The sequence below is a fragment of the Epinephelus lanceolatus genome, chromosome 7, assembly GCF_041903045.1.
Source record: "Epinephelus lanceolatus isolate andai-2023 chromosome 7, ASM4190304v1, whole genome shotgun sequence".
Lineage (NCBI taxonomy): Eukaryota > Metazoa > Chordata > Actinopteri > Perciformes > Serranidae > Epinephelus > Epinephelus lanceolatus.
The window spans coordinates 44697766-44719969 of NC_135740.1; the positions used below are offsets into that span (position 1 = coordinate 44697766).

At 44.3% G+C, this 22204-nt stretch overlaps 1 protein-coding gene across 1 annotated transcript in view; it reads right to left on the reverse strand.

Moving 5' to 3' along the window:
* The window catches only part of shtn3 (shootin 3), a 45371-nt gene extending 23760 nt beyond the window's left edge, over positions 1-21611 (reverse strand). Inside the window, exons 1-2 of the mRNA XM_033632649.2 lie at positions 21311-21611; positions 9976-10036 (exon numbers count right to left, since the gene is read on the reverse strand). Coding sequence (XP_033488540.2) covers positions 9976-10036; positions 21311-21382 — 133 coding nt within the window. The 5' untranslated portion in view covers positions 21383-21611. The remainder of the gene's footprint in view (positions 1-9975; positions 10037-21310) is intronic.
* Between the last annotated feature and the right edge of the window lie 593 nt (positions 21612-22204).

Here is a 22204-nt window from a genome sequence, read left to right on the forward strand (position 1 = left end):
GGGCTACCGTAGAAACATGGCAGTGGGAACATGGTGATCTCTGTAGACGAGGACCAGCTCCCTATGTAGATACAAACAGCTCATTCTGAGGGAACAAATCACAACGATTCCTATTTTCAGGTGATTATACACTAAAGAAAAAACACACTTATTATATTATATTCCATTTCCTACACACTGGAGCTTTAAGAGCAAAATTCTGGATGCAGATCAAAATAATAACTTGACTGTAACTACATCCACGTCTCACCGAGTGACCTTTGATGACCCCTGATCTTATACTGCATGTCAGCTCAGTGTCGGTGAGGCTGTTGGTTTAAAGTCGTGGTGAAAAGTGAGGATGCTGTGAAAGAGGAGGAGGACGAGGAAGGCTTCTGGATCTATTTTTAATCCCCTCATTCAATGTTTAAGGCTTGTGGATGGGCCCCTCTCTCCCTGTCTGCGTCTCCATTCAGTCTCTGTAACCATCTCTTCCTCCCCCACGCTGCCGCCGCCGCGCATCATCCTCCGCTCGGCTGCACGGCGGTTCAGCTGCAGCTCTGTGGGTCAGACGGTGGAGAGCGGCTCATACTGGACTATTTATAGTTTCATTCTACTGTGTCTTTCTAGAGAACCCAGCAGCTGGTGGCATCACAGGGGAACACTGTCTGTGTGTGTGTGTGTGTGTGTGTGTGCAGGCTGTCTTGATTTCACTACATGCTGCAGCAGTTTTTCTCTACATTCTGCCAACCGTTGCACAATTCATTTCAGACTGTGTGCATAAATGCATCTTATGTTGATGTGTATGTGATGTTGTGTCTGTCTTTTGACTTTGTGTTACCTGAAGATGTCTCATGTCTTCAATATCTAGTTTAAATAGGTCTGGTGCAGTCTATGGTCTGGTGTTGAGGGAAAACAATCCACCAATCAGAGACTGAGGTGGGATCAAGACTGGGGACATCATACAGGTTCAATAAATGAAGCTCAGTGTAAGTTCAATCAGGAAGACTTTCTTGGTATATTTATTCACAATTCTCTCTCTATGCCACTTCCCCATCTTCCACCAATCAGCTGATTATGGGCGTTCACATCCAGATCCTCAGCTCCCTCTTCATCTCATCTCATCACCACCACCAGCGTCAAGACTCCATAAGGACGTTGGGTTCCCTGATCTACTACGTCTGGAATATATGACATCCCAATGGGGTCTAATCGCCAAAGACTTTTCACATTTCTCATACTTATGTGCACATGTAAATCAATATTCTTTTCTCTTACAACAAGTCTCTCCTGATTGAAATATCAGATTTAAATGTCTTCAGCCATGTGGAAAATACAAAGTGTTGAAAAATGACTGACAATGACGACGGACAGAAATGTCACTCGCTGCTACAACTGAGTGAAACCAAATGTTCACTTCACGCTGCAGATGAACAACAGTCGTTACTGACAGATCACAACTAAAACGTCCTCATACCTACACTGAACTGGTCACGTTTTAGTCTTACGACCACTCAAAATTAGACCGGTTATTTTTACGTTTCCATTGTGAAAAGTTGTGGATGGGACCAATGGAATGGTCCCGATATTTCGTTACCTTTCTTTTGGGGAACCTAGCACACTGATCTGGTACTTGAAGGTGGAGCTAGAAACACTGCAGTCTGTTGATTGGTCAATACAGATCCGTCACTCTTGCTCAGGGCTGAGTTGTGTAGTCTATATGCCATACAAAGTGCTGCGGGCTATTCAGTTCAGACAGTCACTCACACGGCCATTGGGAGCAATTTGGGGTTCAGTGTCTTGCCCCACACCTGGTAGAGGAGCTGGGATCAAACCGCCAACCCTCCAATAAGCGGATGACCCGCTCTACCTAACTTTTATCTAACTTTTGTTATGTACGCAACATGATATAAGTTAAAATAACTTCACTTTGACTTTTGGGTTCATGTGGGACATGAACATCTGTCTCCTGGGTCTAAGTCCATCCACCTTCTCCCTACGTGGACTCTGTTGCTCTTTATGCTACGTCACCTGTATTCCTCCTTTGCTCCTGTCATAATCACTACGGCCCCTAGAGGTCGCTGCCTAAAGGCCCAAACATACTCGGGTGGAACGTACACGAAGTGGACTCCGCGGAGGTCCACCTGGACCAAAAGCGGATGTGCGCAAGCCTTGTGCGCGCAAAGCTCAGATTTTACGACCACGTGGACTCCACTCCGCGCACCAGTGACTGCTCGGCATGTATTTTTCACATCGACGTGCAAGAATTGTGTGTTTCACGGACATTTTTACAGGAAACTACAACGTGGAAGTGCGCTCGACTATGGAAGCCCGAATGACTGCAGACATTCCTCGTGGAGTCCGCTCCGCTTATAGTACGCCCGAGTATGTTCGGGCCTTAACACTAAATATGGCTCGTAAAATGCTGCTAGTAGAGACAACCTTAACAGCCTTTCTTTTTTGCAGGAAGGACAGTCTGGATCAGTTAATTAAAGATCATTGTTTTCTCAATTCATCATTTTATTAGCTCAGCCTGTAATTGCCAAATATGAATAACCCTTTGAAACTTACCAAAGTCGACATATTCAGACTGCTTGTTTAGTCGGACAAACAGTCCAAACGACTACAGAAACTAAGCTAATATTCACATTTGAGAAGCTTGAACTACTGTAGTATATTTTGGCATTTTTACTTTATAAAATTCGCTTTAAATGATTACTGATCATCAGGACTGTTGCTAATTTTCGGTTATGCCACATAGAATCTCTGTAGGCCCCATGACAACTAAACCTCTGAATCCTCTGCAGGTGATGAATTCTTTCTGCCTCAGCAGCGCAGGAACATGAGTGAGAGCTGAAAGCCTCTGTGTGACAACAGAGTCTCCTCTCAGTGGGACAGACATTTTGTCCTCCAGCCTCTGTCTCCTGTCACTAACTGTTCTGGGTCAGTAGCTCCTCTCACTTCTGGGCTTCATCAGAGAAATGACGTGCCCTTAAAACCTGTAATGATCCGACAGAGAGGCTAAAAACAGAACGCTGCTTTGTGTTTCTGCAGAGAGCTGCAGCTGGGGGAAAGCCTCTTTAGAGACGATGCATGTTATTAACACATGATCTGGAGGATTAGCCAACGGTAAGCATGTTCATCCAGCACTAATGGTGACATCCCAGCACACGGTGTTATAACTGACAACGTGTGAGTGCTGCTGAACGCTTCCTGTCCAAACCTCCTGATGTGCAGGAGTTTAAATATGATTCCTGGTGAATTTTGGTTAATTTTTTGGAGGAATGCACTGGTGAGTGAAAATGTGACTTTCTCTCCGAAGAAGAACACCAAAAAGAGTGAGAGTATTAAAGTCTGAGGAGTTTAAGCTGTAACATTAACTGAGCTGAGCCCTGAACAATAGGACGACTAATCCTGCCTGCAACTGCTTCAGCTAACACTTCACACAGTTTTAAATGAGATTTATTGTTCATTTTAAAATGAACACTAGAGCAGCGAGAGCACACATCAACCACATTTATGTCATTATGAATACCAAAATTAAACAATTCAATTATCCAAAATGTTTCTGTTTGGCTTCATCCACTGAAAACTAAAATGTGTGACATGATAAAACCAAACGCGCACACGCACACGCACACACACACACACACACACACAAAACATGAATTATTAATGAAACAATAAATAATACGTAACATGCTATCATTATAATTAGTGACTGACTGAAAGCTGCATCGTCTCCACATGAGGACAGTCAGAGACAATGAGACGTTCAGGGTCTCCTGTCAGCAGTCTGTTAGTGTCTCTCAGTGTGTAATCAACCTCAGGCTTTGATCTGAACACAGCTGACTGAAGAACTGGGCTACTTAAGCTAACAGCTCTGCAGTCCATCAGAGTGCTAACAGTGTTAGCTTCCAGCTACATGCTACAGTAGCATTAGATGATGTTTGCTGTGGGCTATAGGCCGGCAGAGTGCTAACGCTATTAGCCCCCAGCTACACGATACAGTAGCATTAGATGATGTTCACTCTGGGCTACATTAAGCTAACAGCTCTACAGTCCATCACCATTAGCATCTAGCTACATGTTACAGTTACAGTAGCATTAGACGATGTTCACTCTGGGCTACATTAAGCTAACAGCTCTACAGTCCATCAGAGTGCTAACACTGTTAGCTTCGAGGTACGTTAAAGCTACAATAGCATTACTTGATGTTCACTCTTGGCTATAGGCCATCAGAGTGCTAATGCTATTAGCTTCCAGCTATATGTAACAGTTACAGTAGCATTAGATGATGTTCACTCTGGGCTACATTAAGCTAACAGCTCTACAGTCCATCACCATTAGCATCTAGCTACATGTTACAGTTACAGTAGCATTAGACGATGTTCACTCTGGGCTACATTAAGCTAACAGCTCTACAGTCCATCAGAGTGCTAACACTGTTAGCTTCGAGGTACGTTAAAGCTACAATAGCATTACTTGATGTTCACTCTTGGCTATAGGCCATCAGAGTGCTAATGCTATTAGCTTCCAGCTATATGTAACAGTTACAGTAGCATTAGATGATGTTCACTCTGGGCTACATTAAGCTAACAGCTCTACGGCCCATTACAGTGCTAACACTGTTACCTTCCAGCTAAATGTTACAGTTACAGTAGCATTAGACGATGTTCACTCTGGGCTACATAAGCTCACAGCTCTACAATCCATCAGGGTGCTAACACTGTTAGCTTCTAGCTACATGTTGAAGTTATAGTAGCATTAGATGGTGTTTGCTCTAGTCTACATAAGCTAACAGTGCTACAGACCATCAGAGTGCTTAAATACTGTTAGCTTCTAGCTACGTGTTATAGTTACAGTAACATTTGATAATGTTTACTCTCCTACATTAGCTAACAGCTCTACAGTCCAAAAGAGTGCTAACATTGCTTGCTTCCGGCTACGTGTTACAGTTACAGTAGCATTAGATGATGATCGCTCTGGGCTAAAGTCCATCAGAGTGCTAACGCTGTTAGCTTTCAGCTACGTGTGACAGTTACAGTTGCATTAGATAATGTTCGCTCTTGGCTACATAAGCTAACAGCACTACAGACCATCAGAGTGCTAATACTGTTAGCCTCTAGCTACAGTATATGTTACAGTTACAGTTGCATTAGATGATGTTTGCTTTCGACTAAAGGTGATCAGAGTGCTAACACAGTTACCTTCCAGCTACATGCTACAGTCATAGAAGCATTAGATGATGTTTCCTCTGAAAAACAATGCTGGAAGTCATTGTTATGTTTCTACATGTCTCTCTGTTCATTCATTTTTTGGGCTGTTTTGTCATTTTGATTTCCTGTAGGCTATCTTGTTTTTCAGGCAAAATATTTTTATTAATTTCCATTTTTTGCACTGCATGTCTTTATTTTCTATTATCTTCCAGTGACCAGTTTCTTAAGATTAACTATGAAAGTAACTCAGCTGTAACTCATGTCTCTCTCTGCACCACATTTGAAGCTCAGGGAGAATTTTGGCTGTTATTTAAACCCTGTCCTGTCTGACACTCAGCTCCTGACAAACTGCTGCTGCAGTTTAACAAAGAGCCTAAATTACAGAGTGTGAGACATGAGCTCCGCCTGCTTCCTACCAGCTCAGCGGCTCAGCAACATGCAGCCGGCGCTGCGGGGAAGAAGAGGCAGTGTTTTATTTTAACACAAAGGAACATCAGAGTTCAGAGAGTGTGGCCTATACTTCCACTGCTATCAGACCAGTGCTGTTGTGTCTGTATTTAAACTTTACTGTTGTTTATTAATCACTTCTACTGCAGCTGTTTGTCGATCAACCAGTGATTCATATTTAAAAAAAGGTGGTTGTCTAAGTAACATTCTCACAAACGTTGAAGTGAAACAGAACAGGAAGTAAAGGCCCCAGAGCTGCTGTGTGACGTTCTGCACCATCGTGAGCGTCCATCATCAGTGTGTTATCCAGCAGTGAGTCTCAGACTAATGAACAATCAGTCGGAACTTTGAGATTCAAACAAACCTTAAATCAAAAACCTGCCAGAAAATGTGGCGATCTGATATGGAGGAGCAAGTAGAAGCACAGAGGACTAAGAGCAGGCACAACCACAGAGGATAAAGAACAGGTAGAACCACAGAGGATAAAGAACAGGTAGAACCACAGAGGATTAAGAGCAGGTAGAACCACAGAGGATTAAGAGCAGGTAGAACCACAGAGGATAAAGAACAGGTAGAACCACAGAGGATTAAGAGCAGGTAGAACCACAGAGGATAAAGAACAGGTAGAACCACAGAGGATTAAGAGCAGGTAGAACCACAGAGGATAAAGAACAGGTAGAACCACAGAGGATAAAGACCAGGTAGAACCACAGAGAATTAAGAGCAGGTAGAACCACAGAGGGTAAAGAACAGGTAGAACCAGAGAGGATAAAGACCAGGTAGAACCACAGAGGATAAAGAACAGGCACAACCACAGAGAATAAAGAGCAGGTAGAACCACAGAGGATAAAGGACAGGTACAACCACAGAGGATAAAGACCAGGTAGAACCACAGAGGATTAAGAGCAGGTAGAACCACAAAGACCCACTCATCCCTTGTTGCTGAATAATTCACAGCAGCAGGTTTTAATAATTGATGGAATAACATGACAGGAGCGACTGCTGTCTCCTGTGGGAGAGACAGAGGATGAATAAATGAGTGAATGAATGAAAGAGTGAACTCATGATGATGTGACGGGAGGATCAGGAGCTACCTGTTTTCATCTCTCTTGTCACTTTGACTATAATAAAACATCAACAAAATGATTTGTAAAGAAGTACAGATATCTTCAGCTGTAATATCATTACAGACTTTTATGATAAAAGGGTGGAGAATTAATCCAATGAATGAACATATTATCCTAAAAGGTTTTCTTAAAAGCATCTCAGACCCCCCTGAACCCCAACAGATCTGGTCCTGTCCAGTGTTGACTCCATGATCCCAGGTAAAGGTCATCTTTGAAGACAGTTTGACTGTTTAAGGACAACAAACTGTGAAGAAGACTGAAAGTCTACAACTGTCCTCTCCTCCACCCTCAGACATGTCACTCAGACACTACTCTCAGACATGTCCTCTCCTTCACCCTCAGACACACCCTTTCCTGCACCCTCACACGTCCTCTCTCCTACCCTTAGAGATGTCCTCCTCTTTACCCTTCACCCTCAAACACGTCATCTCCACCACCCTAAGACATGTCGCCTCCTCTGCCCTGAGACATGTCCTCACTTCCATCCTCAAACATGTCTTCTCCTCCACCCTCAAATATGTCTTCTTCTGTACCCTCGGACATGTCCTTTCCTCCACCTTCAAACATGTCCTCTCTCCTACCCTTAGATATGTCCTCTTCTTCACCTTCAACCCTCATTCATGTTGTCTCCTCCACCCTAAGACATGTCGTCTCCTCTGCTCTGAGACATGTCCTCTCATCCACCCTCAAACACGTCCTCTAATTCACCCTCTCATGTCTTCTCCACCCTCCCCACCCCCTCCAACCTCATGTCCCTTTCTTCACCTGTAGACATTTCTTCTCCTCCACCCTCAGACATGTCCTCTCCTCCGCCCTCATAGATGTCCTCCCTTCCACCCTCTGTCCTTTCCCCTATCCTCAGACATATCCTTTCCTCCACCCTTTGACATGTCCTCAACTCCGCCCTCAGACATTTCCTCTTCTCCACCATCATACATGTTGTCTCCTTCACCCTCAAACATGTCCTCCCCTCCACCCTCAGACATTTCCTCTCCTCCACTCTCAAACATGTCCTAACTTCCACCCTCAGACATGTCCTTTCCCCCACCCTTTGACATGTCCTCTTTTCCACCCTCAGACATGTCCTCTCCTCTGTCCTAAGACATGTCCTGACCTCCACCCTCAAACATGTCCTCTCCTCCACCCTCACAGATATGCCCTCAGCTCCACCCTCAGATATTTCCTCTTCTCCACCCTCAGACATTTCCTATCTTGTGTCCTAAGACATGTTCTTTCCTCCACCCTCAGGCATGTCCTATCTCATGCCCTTAGTCATGTCCTCTCCTCCAACCTCAGACATGTCCTCTCTTCCACCCTCAGACATGTCCTCTCCTCCATCCTCAGACATTTCCTATCTCGTGCCCTAAGACATGTTCTTTTCTCCACCCTCAGGCATGTCCTATCTCGTGCCCCCAGACATGTCCTCTCCTCCACCCTCAGACATGTCCTCTCCTCCACCCTCAGACATGTCCTTTCCCCCACCCTTTGACATGTCCTCTTTTCCACCCTCAGACATGTCCTCTCCTCTGTCCTAAGACATGTCCTGACCTCCACCCTGAAACATGTCCTCTCCTCCACCCTCACATATGCCCTCAGCTCCACCCTCAGATATTTGCTTTTCTCCACCCTCAGACATTTCCTATCTTGTGTCCTAAGACATGTTCTTTCCTCCACCCTCAGGCATGTCCTATCTCGTGCCCTTAGACATGTCCTCTCCTCCACCCTCAGACATGTCCTCTCTTCCACCCTCAGACATGTCCTCTCCTCCATCCTCAGACATTTCCTATCTCGTGCCCTAAGACATGTTCTTTCCTCCACCCTCAGGCATGTCCTATCTCATGCCCTTAGACATGTCCTCTCCTCCACCCTCAGACACGTCCTCTCCTCCACCCTCAGACATGTCCTTTCCCCCACCCTTTGACATGTCCTCTTTTCCACCCTCGGACATGTCCTCTCCTCTGTCCTAAGACATGTCCTGACCTCCACCCCCAAACATGTCCTCTCCTCCACCCTCACACATGCCCTCGGCTCCACCCTCAGATATTTCCTCTTCTCCACCCTCAGACATGTCCTATCTTGTGCCCTTAGACATGTTCTTTCCTCCACCCTCAGACATGTCCTCTCCTCCACCCTCAAACATGTTCTTTCCTCCACCCTCAGACATGTCCTCTCCTCCACCCTCAGACATGTCCTCTCCTCCACCCTCAGACATGTTCTTTCCTCCACCCTCAGACATGTCCTCTCTTCCACCCTCAGACATGTCCTCTCCTCCACCCTCAGACATTCACCTTCCTGCCCTGATGAACACAGTCAGGTGACCCACAGGTGGAGGCTGCCTGCTTCTCCTGTTAGCCTCTGAACAGCTGACTGAATTGACTGACATCATTAACTGGTGCAAACTGGACACAGAAACATCCACCCCTGAGTTTATGTGTCATCATGTAGGAAAACAGATCTGTGTTTCACACCTGCTGCATCATTACATGATTTTACAGACCTGTCACATAAAGACACAGTGACTGATAAAGACCTGTTTCATTGAACCAAATAAACTCTGCCTCAGCTCATTTAACCACAAGTTAAAATCCTTCGCTGCCTCTGATGTTTCTCTGCTTCACACAAACATGTGACACTGCTGACGCCCACAGCCTTCACATCTGATCAGCCCTAATATCTGATTATTAGTGAATCATCTTACCTGTGTGAATGTTCCTGACAGGAGCTGCTGTGTTCTCCACCTTCTTCCTAACAGCTAATAATCGAAGGTTAACTCCTGCCGTTGGCTACTTAACCTGGCAGTCGTCATGGAAACACAGTTAAACACACCCATTCAGAGGACGGGGTGTGTGATGTCATGTCGACAGAGGTGAGGAGGAAAGGTGTGAAGGCTGAAGAGGTGGAGGTGTCGGCTGTCTGGTTGGAGGTGGGATGATGTGTCGCCGTGCTTTGTGCTCCATGATATCTGATACAGTGTGTGTGTGTGTGTGTGTGTGTGTGTGTGTGTGTGTGTGTTTAACCTTTTAAAGGATAATTCCACTTTACTACTGTCTGGGTCTCATACTTTTAGTTTGGTCATTGTTCTTGTCATCTTTACATAAACCTTCAGATGAAGTCTAAACGCTGCTCTGTGTATGTTTGTGTGTGTGTGTGAGATGAAGATGATGGTGGAGGAGTGTGAGGAGGCTGCAGGAAGCTGGACTCACCTCTCTTGATGTGTTTGAGTTGTCTCTCAGCCTCGTCTCTCTCCTCCGTCAGTCTGTTGCACTGCAGGGACGGACAGACAGACAGACAGACAGACAGACAGACAGCAGGTCATTAGATCAGGACACTGACACCAACACACAGTACAGTTACACCCACTCAGTCTGCTGTGTGTTTACACACTGAGCTGTCACACAGCACCAGTTTTTTAAACACAATATAACCCTGAATATATTTATTAATATTTTAAACTGACAGATGTGAGAGAAAACACATCTGATCATTTGTGCTGACAAATAAACCATCCAGTTAATAATGTGTGCATGAATAAGTGCTTCCTCTCATTAAAAATTCATACTGTCAACTCAAATTACTTCATTCATTCATTCATTCATTCTCTCATCCTCACATTAATTGTGTTGAGTTATTGTACAAATAAAAACTGACAAATAAATATTCACATCTTTTACTCAAGTGAAAATAAAAGTACCACAGTTTAAAAATACTCCACTACAAGTAAAAGACCTGCAGTAAAAATCTCATTAAAATAAAAATACACATATAGCATCAAATTGTGCTTTAAATATCAAAGTAAAAGTACCTGTATACAGTATAAGGGTACTTTTACTTTGATATTTAAAGCATAATTTCAGCGTGCTATACATGTATTTCATATTATTGGAATATTATCACAATGCATCCATGTGAGCAGTGCATAAAAGCTGAAAAGACAGTTATGTTTATGGTGTTTGAATCAGACAAATCAAATTTTGTCCATAAAGGGAGTATGATTGAGCCTTAATATGACCCACGGCAACGTTTCCTAAAGTAGCACAACACAAAAACAACATTTATGACCATTAACAGCAGCAGTTTTATAATGTGGTTTACACTGTGAAAGTGTTGCAGTCTGGTTAGCTTTAGGAAAAGATGGTTTGGGTTAAAATAAGTACTTTTGTTTTGTAGCCTACAACTGACGTAGATACGTACATATGTGATGAGAGTTAAGTACGTTATATACACAAAGTGAATAAATGAAACATTGACTTTAAATATATCAAAACTGACTTTTGGTTTCACACATTGCAGAATTAAAAGAGGCATGTAACACAAAAGCATCAGCCTCTAGTGTGACTTATAATGTACGCGTCGGCAGCATTTTATAAACAGTGACTATGGCATTGACATGTCAGTAACATAGACTGTATAAAAATATGGACATTGTCACCGTGACGTCACGCATTGGTTTTTGAGGAGCTGGTTTGAAGCTCAAAGTAGCAGCTTTGGCTGTTGCCATCTTGGCAGTGCCTGACTCCGCCCAACTCCCGGCCAATCAAAAATGGGCAAAGAGGCGGGCCAAATGAAGCCTGGTTGCCTAAACACGCCCATCTTGCTCGAAGCTGCTAAGTTAGCTAAGGTTAACAAGCTAGGCTACTTTGGCTAGCCCTGTGGTGTTGGCTGCTCCCGCTTGGTGCCAGCTCCCTCATGAAACAAAATATCCAAAAGGCACAAACACGGCTGAGAGGTCAGGTTTAATGATTTGCGAATTAGCTGAGATGAGGCCTAGCACATAGCCAGCGGCTAGTTAGCCACCTGTGATGGCGCCCCCTGTCACTCCAAGTGACCACGCCCTTAATTATGCACAATTTTAAGCCTTAATAAAATTTAAATGGATGAGTTAAAAAAAAATTCACCCCCCGTACAGTTGTCATGAAAGGGGAAATTAGCTATAGAGACCAAAATCGTTTTTTGTACCAGGCTGTAAATAGGTTTATTTCTGCTGTAAATTTGAGCATTTTAACATGGTGGTACTATAGAGTGTGCCAGGGCTGACGTCAAAACCCGGAAGTTTAGCTTTGCGCTGGAAGTGAAAGAGAAAGTGAATGTGATTTTTGCATTGCGTTTTGGGTTATGTCAGAAAATAAGCTCTGTGGCTAAAACAAGTTTATGATACTTACAGGTTTTGTTCAGCGAGATAATCTTCACATATGAACACCTTTCATACCGCATTTGAAGCTTAAATGCGATCGCCAGAAGTAAAAAGCTAACGTTAGGCTTTAACGGACTACATGACTACTCCACGGTCACATGACTCTTGACGTCACCGCCACTAAGCTTTCAACTGATTTCGGCCGCTTTATTTTAAAAACATTGTATAATGGGGAAATCGGACTGTTTAAGCTAAATAAGAAGCTGTAATGGCGGACTGCCAGCACTCTCGCCTGTTTGGGGGTGATGACGTTTACTGTCCCCGACAGGGTTTGTAGTCGTATAGAGCAACTTGTTAGCAACCGCCTTTTTTACAACACGTAAAAGCTTCAAATTTCACAAGTAGGGTATTTACTGACGTGTTTTATGTTGTAGAACAAAACCTGAAACTTGCTTAAGCTTTTGTTAACCACAGACCTTATTTGAGGCATTTTACCAAAATCCCATTCAAAAAACGTGCTGACTTTTAGACGAGAGAACCGGAAGTGCTAAAAGTGCTAATGGAGTTCCGGGTTTACTGGCACACTCTATGGGGATTGACTCACTTTTGGAGCCTGCCTCAAGTGGTCAGTGCAGTTTTTGGCACATCTGCATTGGCTTCACTCGTCATCCCAGGAGGTTGCTGCTTGGTCAATAACAATAATTTATCTTCCCTGTTATTTGGTAACTGACACATTTTCAGCTGCTGTTCTTCTTTGAGTTAGCCACTAACTGCTATCAGCTACTTTTTAAGTCTCCTTGCAGTGGATCACATGCATAACACGTGATCAAAACGTCACACTCGTGCAGCCCATGATCTTTCCTGCCGGCTGTCCCGTTCATACAAACACTGTGTAGGTGACATATCTACCTCTGTACCATTCCGTGTCTGTTCCTTTTTCACACAAAAGTGAAGCAACATAACAGCGAAATATTCTCGCCTTGAACATGCAGTGTAAATGGGAGCTATAGACTGTAGGGATGCCTCACAGACAGTCTGACACTCAAGCAGCCCGCCTTTAAATATGCATAACTTTGGGCCTCAATAAAATGTAAATGAGTACGTTATATAAAAATTCAGCCCGTGTACAGTCGTCATGAATGTTGAAATTAGCTACAGAGACCAAAACTGTTTCTGTACCAGGCTGTAAACATGTTTATTTCTCCTATTAAGTCGAACATTTCAATATGGGGGTCTACGGGGATTGCCTCACTCTTGGAGCCAGCCTCAAGTGGACATTAGAGGAACTGCAGTTTTTGGCACTTATGCGCTGGCTTCATTTTTAGCCTCGGAGGTTGCTGCTTGGTACAGACGAGCTTTGTGGTCATATCTTGAGGCAGGACAGTCTCTGAATAACATAGTGAACTTTAACAAAATATTGTTTATCCTTTTAAATATCTAAAAAAAAAATTATTTAACCTCAGAGATGATTTGATTCTGACTTACACAGATCTATAAACTGCTGCTGTGCTGCTCTGGATGCACCTTTACAGTGTTATAAATGGAAACCAGCCTCCGTCTATCTCCTCTGACATCTTCAAATGTTCCAGAGACAGGAGATTTGGAAATCTTATCAGCTAACATTTCTGTCTCAGGAGACTCAGAACCATGTTCCCCATATAAACACTCATTTAGCCTGCTCCTCCTCCTCTGCCCTTCTCCATCCAGGTCTTCACTTTACCTCCGACAGCCCATCACCTCTGATAACAGACTGACTCTCTGCTCCCGCTGCCCTACAAAAGGCAAACAGGCTGTAACTGCTTATTTTCACAGCCACAGGATCTGATATAAGTATCCCTTGTTGTGCTAAATTTAGGGTGAGCAGCTGTGGAGGAGACCGTTTGGATGTTGGAGGATGAAACTTGGTGACAGCAGCTGCAGACGTCAGTGAGGTTAAACAACGCTGAAGGACAAACTGGAGGCTATGCTTTCACTCCTTGTTTGTATACTGTCTGCCCAATTATAAATAAATGTCTTTAAAATAAAAAAAACAACTCCTTTGATCAAAACAAAACCCAATTCACCTCCACTTCATTTTGTCTTTCAAAAGTGACCCACATTTAGATTTCAGGTGTCCAGGTGTCTATCTTCACTACATTTTCTCAGAGACAGTTTCTGCTCATCCCTAACCTTCACTTGGATAAATGTTTTCCTTACAATTCCTCTACCGTCTCAGCTCAGGTTAACCAGGGAACGATCTCATCTGATTTGAGTTACTGCCTCTTTTCTTCATAGGACAGAGATGTACAGAGTCCCGCTGAGTGACCACAGTCAACAGCAGAGTATCCGCAGTGCTGCTGTTCTCTGCACACGCTTCATTTACGATGATAATTGGAACTCGTAAAGCATCCAGTGACCTCCTGTAGCAAAACTAACAGTCAACAAAGACAAGAGTCCCTTTGGGTTTAAGAAGAGAACTCACTGCATGTACAGTCATTCATTACATACAGTATATGTACTGTATATCTCCAAGTTTATGTTAATCAGTTCTAGTTATCTGAACTGGAGGTTCATCGAAATTATACCAATAATGTCAAAGTTTTGTCTTCCTACCTCTGAGTGAACCTCTGCAGTGATGTTAAATATAAGATGATAGTCAGTATGTTTACATGACGTTGAAGAAAATTGATTTGTTGTGTTAGTCAATCCTACTAAATCGAATTTCTCAAAGTGTGTCTAACACACCCAGATAATGCGATTAGGGAGTAGAATTCCTCCTGCATGTATACAGTCAGTCAGACCCAAACTGGCAGAGGCGCTCTGCACATGCACCACAGTTTCCACCTCAGGTTTTGACCTCCCCTCCAAGAGTCGCCACTGTAACGTGGTGTAGGGGTTTGCATATCCCTGTGATCCTGGGAGCTGTGTTGTCTGGGGCAAATAACCCCTGGTAGGGTCTTCCAAGGCAAAGTGGTCCCAAAGGACGGGCCAGTCTAAGAGCAACCTCGATGAAACAGCACATTCAGGAGAAGACTACCTCGCCCAGTATGGAGACACCAGGGCCGCCTTCTGGAGCCAGACCTGGGTTGCGCTCACCAGTGAGCATCTGTTGGCCGGACCTTGAGTCATGGGACCCGGTCGGGCTCAGCCTGAATGAATGACATGGAGCCGCCACCCTGTGAGCCCACCACCCGCAGGGACGGAGTATGCAGGGTTACATACCTGGGTTCACGTGTTTTTAACATGTAACAAAAGCTTTTGTTTTCAACAGCGCTGTATGGACGCAGATCTTTGCACAGGAAGTAGGTGATGGACTGTGTGATGTCCTGCGCTCTCCCAGAGTTGGATGGTCTTTTTTTTTAGCTCAGTGTGTCCAGTGTTGGTTGATTTTTCAGTGGAGCGGGTTTAGCGTTAACTTAGCAGTCAGCGGCTAACGCTACCTCTGGATGGTGGAGTGTGAGGTGAGCCCTCATGTTCATAATATTCATTATATTTTAATCTCATATGACACAGCTTGCAAATCACACGTGTCATATCCAAGTCCTTCTTTCCTTCTGTGTTAAAAAATCCAAAATAAGTCCAGACCTTTGATTTAAACATCGACGGCATGTTTCTGATTTCCTTCTCCAGTGCCTCCATCTTTGTTTTTATGAACTTCCTGCCAAATGCCGCTGACTGAGACCTCTGCTGACCATCATCAGGAGTGATAACATTCACACTCACACACTGATGGAAGAAAAAGGTGGATCATCAACCCTGGAATCAGTGAACAACCTCCTCTACCTGCTGAGACAGGCAATACGAAAATGTGGAGGTACAGCCTGTAGTTCGAACAACAACCCAGCAGAGTCAGCAAAACTCTATAGGATGTCGCGTTTTGCGTCATCTGGCAGAGTTTTGCCGGGGGCTGATGGATATCTAGGCACTGTTTAGATATATTAAAGTTTACCACAGTTCATTTACACATACTGCACACACTGTTGTGATACAGAGCTGGTTGGAAATTGGTGAATTACTCCTTTAAATCAGATGAGCCTGCTCTGATCTCTTTAACATTAAAACACACTTAATGTGGACACTAACACACATTAAAAACTTCAACCAAACCCTACACGCGCACCCTCGTCTGATTTAGACTGAGCCTGGTGTAATGACAGATGCCTCAGAGATGCTTCGTGACATTTAAAGAAAAGGAACCTTGCCCAGACGAGGAGTTCGATGTTAATGGTTCAAACCTGAGTTTTTTTAAGAGGGCGTAACTGCGTCAGAACTGCGCCGATACTCTCAGATAAAAAGGAGAAAAAGGTCGCTCTCTATCTCTCTACTTCTCTCCGTCTCTCCTCCGGCAGCAGGAAGCAGTTGTCCCACTTTCTCTCTGCAGCCCTACCTGCAGTCTCACACACTGTCAGCTCACATTTCCCTGAGGAGCTCAGAGAGCAGCGGGTTCACCGGCACACAGCAAGGCTCTGACGCTGCTGGGTGAGCGGTTCAATTCCCTCTGCTGCTCCGTGAGTACGGCCATGCACAACTACAGTTATTTCTTTTCAGTTAAAAAACATACAGTACAGGCCAAAAGTTTGGACACACCTTCTCATTCAATGCGTTTTCTTTATTTTCATGACTATTTACATTGTAGATTCTCACTGAAGGCATCAAAACTATGAATGAACACATGTGGAGTTATGTACTTAACAAAAAAAGGTGAAATAACTGAAAACATGTTTTATATTCTAGTTTCTTCAAAATAGCCACCCTTTGCTCTGATTACTGCTTTGCACACTCTTGGCATTCTCTCCATGAGCTTCAAGAGGTAGTCACCTGAAATGGTTTCCACTTCACAGGTGTGCCTTATCAGGGTTAATTAGTGGAATTTCTTGCTTTATCAATGGGGTTGGGACCATCAGTTGTGTTGTGCAGAAGTCAGGTTAATACACAGCCGACAGCCCTATTGGACAACTGTTAAAATTCATATTATGGCAAGAACCAATCAGCTAACTAAAGAAAAACGAGTGGCCATCATTACTTTAAGAAATGAAGGTCAGTCAGTCCGGAAAATTGCAAAAACTTTAAATGTGTCCCCAAGTGGAGTCGCAAAAACCATCAAGCGCTACAACGAAACTGGCACACATGAGGACCGACCCAGGAAAGGAAGACCAAGAGTCACCTCTGCTTCTGAGGATAAGTTCATCCGAGTCACCAGCCTCAGAAATGGCAAGTTAACAGCAGCTCAGATCAGAGACCAGATGAATGCCACACAGAGTTCTAGCAGCAGACCCATCTCTAGAACAACTGTTAAGAGGAGACTGCGCCAATCAGGCCTTCATGGTCAAATAGCTGCTAGGAAACCACTGCTAAGGAGAGGCAACAAGCAGAAGAGATTTGTTTGGGCCAAGAAACACAAGGAATGGACATTAGACCAGTGGTAATCTGTGCTTTGGTCTGATGAGTCCAAATTTGAGATCTTTGGTTCCAACCGCCGTGTCTTTGTGAGACGCAGAAAAGGTGAACGGATGGATTCCACATGCCTGGTTCCCACTGTGAAGCATGGAGGAGGAGGTGTGATGGTGTGGGGGTGTTTTGCTGGTGACACTGTTGGGGATTTATTCAAAATTGAAGGCACACTGAACCAGCATGGCTACCACAGCATCCTGCAGCGACATGCCATCCCATCCGGTTTGCGTTTAGTTGGACGATCATTTATTTTTCAACAGGACAATGACCCCAAACACACCTCCAGGCTGTGTAAGGGCTATTTGACCAAGAAGGAGAGTGATGGAGTGCTGCGGCAGATGACCTGGCCTCCACAGTCACCGGACCTGAACCCAATCGAGATGGTTTGGGGTGAGCTGGACCGCAGAGTGAAGGCAAAGGGGCCAACAAGTGCTAAACACCTCTGGGAACTCCTTCAAGACTGTTGGAAAACCATTTCAGGTGACTACCTCTTGAAGCTCATGGAGAGAATGCCAAGAGTGTGCAAAGCAGTAATCAGAGCAAAGGGTGGCTATTTTGAAGAAACTAGAATATAAAACATGTTTTCAGTTATTTCACCTTTTTTTGTTAAGTACACCCCAGTTACTCATCTGACTGCACAGACACACATCTGCTGCTCAAAGTGTGGTCAGCAGTCAGTCATTTTCCTCTAATGCAAAAGTCCAGCTGCAAAACACTGAATTTCATTTCCCAAAAAATCTCTTGCAACTAAATGACATGTGACAGTTCTTCATTAGAAGCAGCACTCAGGTTCTTTGTTGGAAGCGTTTGCAGCAGCTGCATCAGGCTCATGCTTTGATTTATTGGGGACATCATGGCAGGACCAAGGCTCCACCAGCGTTTTAAGAAGAACAGACTCTGCAGTCTCTCATCTGTCTTACAAAGAAAAGGTGAACCATGTTGGGTTTTCTGTCCTCAAGGCCTGAAGCTACTGCTTTTCTCAATGTTTGGTCTATAAAATGTGATAAAATAGTGATCAGTGCCCGGTGCAGTTTCCTAAAGTGTGAGGTGACAAATTTACTGTCTCAAAAAAGCAGCAAATTCCCACTGCTGAGAATCTGCTGGACAGATTTGGGCAGTTTAACTTGGGAATAGACTTCTGCGATAAATCAGTTATCCAAATAAATGCTCATTAAGTTTGTGAAGCAACTCATCAGCAGAATTCTTGTCTGTATTTAAAAGATAAAGAGTGTAAACACTGCTGATGGACAGTACAACTTATCATCTGAACCTAAATCATCATTTTGTTACTTAAAATATTCATAAATTCAAAAGTCCACTTACAGGCTTTCAGCTGCGTTTCATGGTCTTCATTCAGTGAACACTGCAGGCTCAGGTGTGTCATCACATGCGGGGCTTGGATCATGTGATGACCAGTGTCTGTCACATGACCTGATCAGGAACAGTGTAAGTGATCCTTTGATCTCAGATTAAACTTCCTTGCTCAAGACAAGTATAGTTTGTTTGGCACTGAACTAAAAAATACACATATTTGCTTCAGGGGAGATGGCAAAGCATCATGGGAGGTGTAGTTGTTGAATGCTAACAGAGCAACTTGACTTGTATCTTTCATTACGATACTCCAGAGCGAGACGTTAAGAGGGGAGGAGTTAAACGAACAGTGTGTCAGATTTAGGGGGATTTAGAGGTGAGGATTTTAGATTTCAACCATCTTAAACTTCTCCTGGTTAGAATTCCTTCAGTGTTCAACAAATTCTGTTTCTGCATATGTAGGTCAATGGGCAGAGCAAGGCACTAACACACCTCCAAGGTTGGGGGTTCAGTTCCTTGTGTCTCTGTGACTAAAACGAGATACTAACACTGATGAAGGAAACAAGTCAAAATCAAGCTAGGGCTGCTGGTTCCATGTTCTTATTGTGGGATAATGGATGAAGCAAGGCACTACAGGCTCATTAATGCTCAAAGGAAGATATGGAGATGGACAGAGTCTTCTGTACATACTCTGTGTTGTAGACGGCGGTGGTCTGTGCAACCGTTATGAACATCCCAACATTATAGTATTCTATTCACTATGTTACCAGTTTGTTCCATATTGTCATTATCTAAATTTCTCCATCATCTCCTATGGTTGTTTTCTGGATATGTGCACAAATACAGACGAAATGAACGCAGAGTACAGACAGAAGGCGCCGTCTGTCTCCATATCTGACGTCGAGCATAAATGAGCCCTTACAGATACCAACAAAATGGAGCTGTACCACTGGAGATCGTGGTCCGGACTCAAGGAGGCTAAGTCATCGAATCCCGCCAAAGGACTGTATCAATGTCAAGGATCCTTCGAATTCTACCTAGGACCGAGTCCTTCCTTCAGAGAATTTTCAAGGATGTATGCGTATCCTCAGCGGGCACTCTTCGCACATGGTTTGCTTGACTTGAAGGCGGGGCCTCTTCAACGACGCACACGTGGGAATGCATGTTCACCAGGGTGTACTCACAAACTGTTCTTATGTTTTCCTACGAAAAGCGATGCACCCAAATTCGTACATTTCCCAAGTATTTTGAAACGCTGTGATCATGTGACCAATGCGCTGACGGGAGTAAAGAACGAAGAAGTCCCAAGTGGTCTTGTAAGGAGGTATGTTCGAGTGTTGGAAAGGTCACAAAAACCAGGACTTTTCCCTGGAGCTTTCCCCTCGAATCGCGTGTTCAGAACCTTGTGAACTTTGAGTCGTTTTAAGGTCCTCGCCATGTTTCTTTTCCTAGACCTAACCACCGTAACTTAACGTTAAGGATGTAACATCATTTGCGGGGCGCTAATTTGTAGGATAAACTGCTCATTCATTCATTTTCCATAACGGCTTATCCTATTGGGGGTTGTGGGTGGGTGGAGCCTATCCCAGCTGACATTGGCAAGGGGCAGGGTTCGCTCTGGACAGGTCACCATACTATCACAGGGCTGACACATAGAAACAGACAACCATTCACACTCACATTCACACCTACGGACAATTTATCAATTAACCTGCATGTCTTTGGACTGTGGGAGGAAGCTGGAGCAACATGGAACAACTCCCCACCCCAGGGTTCAGATGCTACCCACTGCACTACCGTGCTGCCGGATAAACCGTTGTGCATGCATTTTTCATGGTATATCAAATTAACCGTTCTATGAGAATACGCTGGTGTTCACCTACTGCTAGGAAGGAGTCTTGAATAGCCTCTTTGGACCCGACCCGTCCTACTAAAAAAGCATCCTTGACTTTGAGAAGCACCCAACGCATGAGGGTTCAGAACCCTGTTTAACTCAAGGAAGGTAGCAAGGCACTACTGACTGCAGGTTGTGGGTCAGAGGGAGGAGCTACAGGCACTGACACAGACCAAGTGTCATGAATTTGATTTTTGGGGTAATTCTGTGTGGTAATAGAGGCCCTGTCACCAGGAGGAGATGAGATGTTCAGGGGTAAAATCCTCCATTAGACGCAGATCAGACGCAGCTGTGGAAATAATGAAGGTTTTGGTTGATAAAGAAAATAAACTGTTAAATATCAGCTCAAACCTGAGGCGAGGCTTTTTTTTCTCAGTTAGAGACATGAAGTCAGACATTCAGCCCAGAATGAGACACTCAGCACATTTCTCTCTACAAAGAAAAAGCCTCAAATCCATTCACAAATCATCTAACTTCCTCATGAAACCATCTGAATCCACCTCTAATATACATTTAAGGTATAATTTCTGCTCTCCGTGTCAATGGTGAGAAGAGGATGAATTTAGGGAGGGGTCCGGCTCTTTGATGTCTACAATAACCTCCAGGAGAAGCCGGCCGGCGAATTATACCGGCTGAAATGAGCCTGCAAACCGTCCCATCTGAGCCAGAGACACATGCACGGACCTGAGCACACACCAGAGAGGTTCACGTGCAGAATAAACCGGATTAAAAGGTGAATATTGGAGCAGTTTTATGTTTTTTATCGGTTTACCTCTGTTCGCATGTGCGAGTCCCTCTCCTCCTCACATCCCTCCATCTGCGCCGATGAAGAGCAGGGAAGCATCCTCAGGAAAAGAGTGATCAAATATACCCTCCTCTGCCTGTTTCCAACCTCACAGTGTTATTGAAAAGAAGATGAAGCTGCACACAGGTCAGTTCTAGCAGCACATGTCCGGATCGTATTCTTCCAAACACATGGGAGGATGGAGAGAAGCTCGGTACCGCTGATGCTGCTGCTGCTGCTGCCGGCGGACAGGATCCTCCTCCTCCTCCTCCTCCTCCTTTCACTGACAGCATCATCTGGCTCCCCTGAACCCCTCCTCCCTCCCTCCTCTTCCTCCTCCCTCCTCTTTCTCCTCTCTCAGCGCTGCAGGCACAGTCGGGATGAACCATTTCTGCAGAGCGAGATGAGACGAAGATGTTTATTATCAACACATTTTACTCAGTTTTGAATTTAAATTTGTCTCCAAGCAAACTGAGGACTGATATTCAAACAGTCCCCAGTATACAGTCACACCGCAGCCAGTTTAATGAGGAGTCAGGGGTGCGTTCAGGTGTTGATGGGAGAGTCCGACAGTCAGTTGAGAGACCAGCGTTGCATTCAGGTTCAGTTTTAGACCAATATAATGTTGGCCTATTGTCTTTTCTAAAGTCTGTTTCTAAAACGTGTGTACAGACTCTAACATGTTCATCTGTGGAGAACCTCGTACCGTCTGGATGTTCCTTTGTAAACCTTTTTATATTCAAATGCAGATTTACATAAACTGGCTGTTTCCTCCAGAGAACTCAGATCAGCTGCAAAGGTCAGCCTTCAACACTGAGCTGTGTGTGTGTGTGTGTGTGTGTGTGTGTGTGTGTGTGTGTGTGTGTGTGTGTGTGTGTGTTG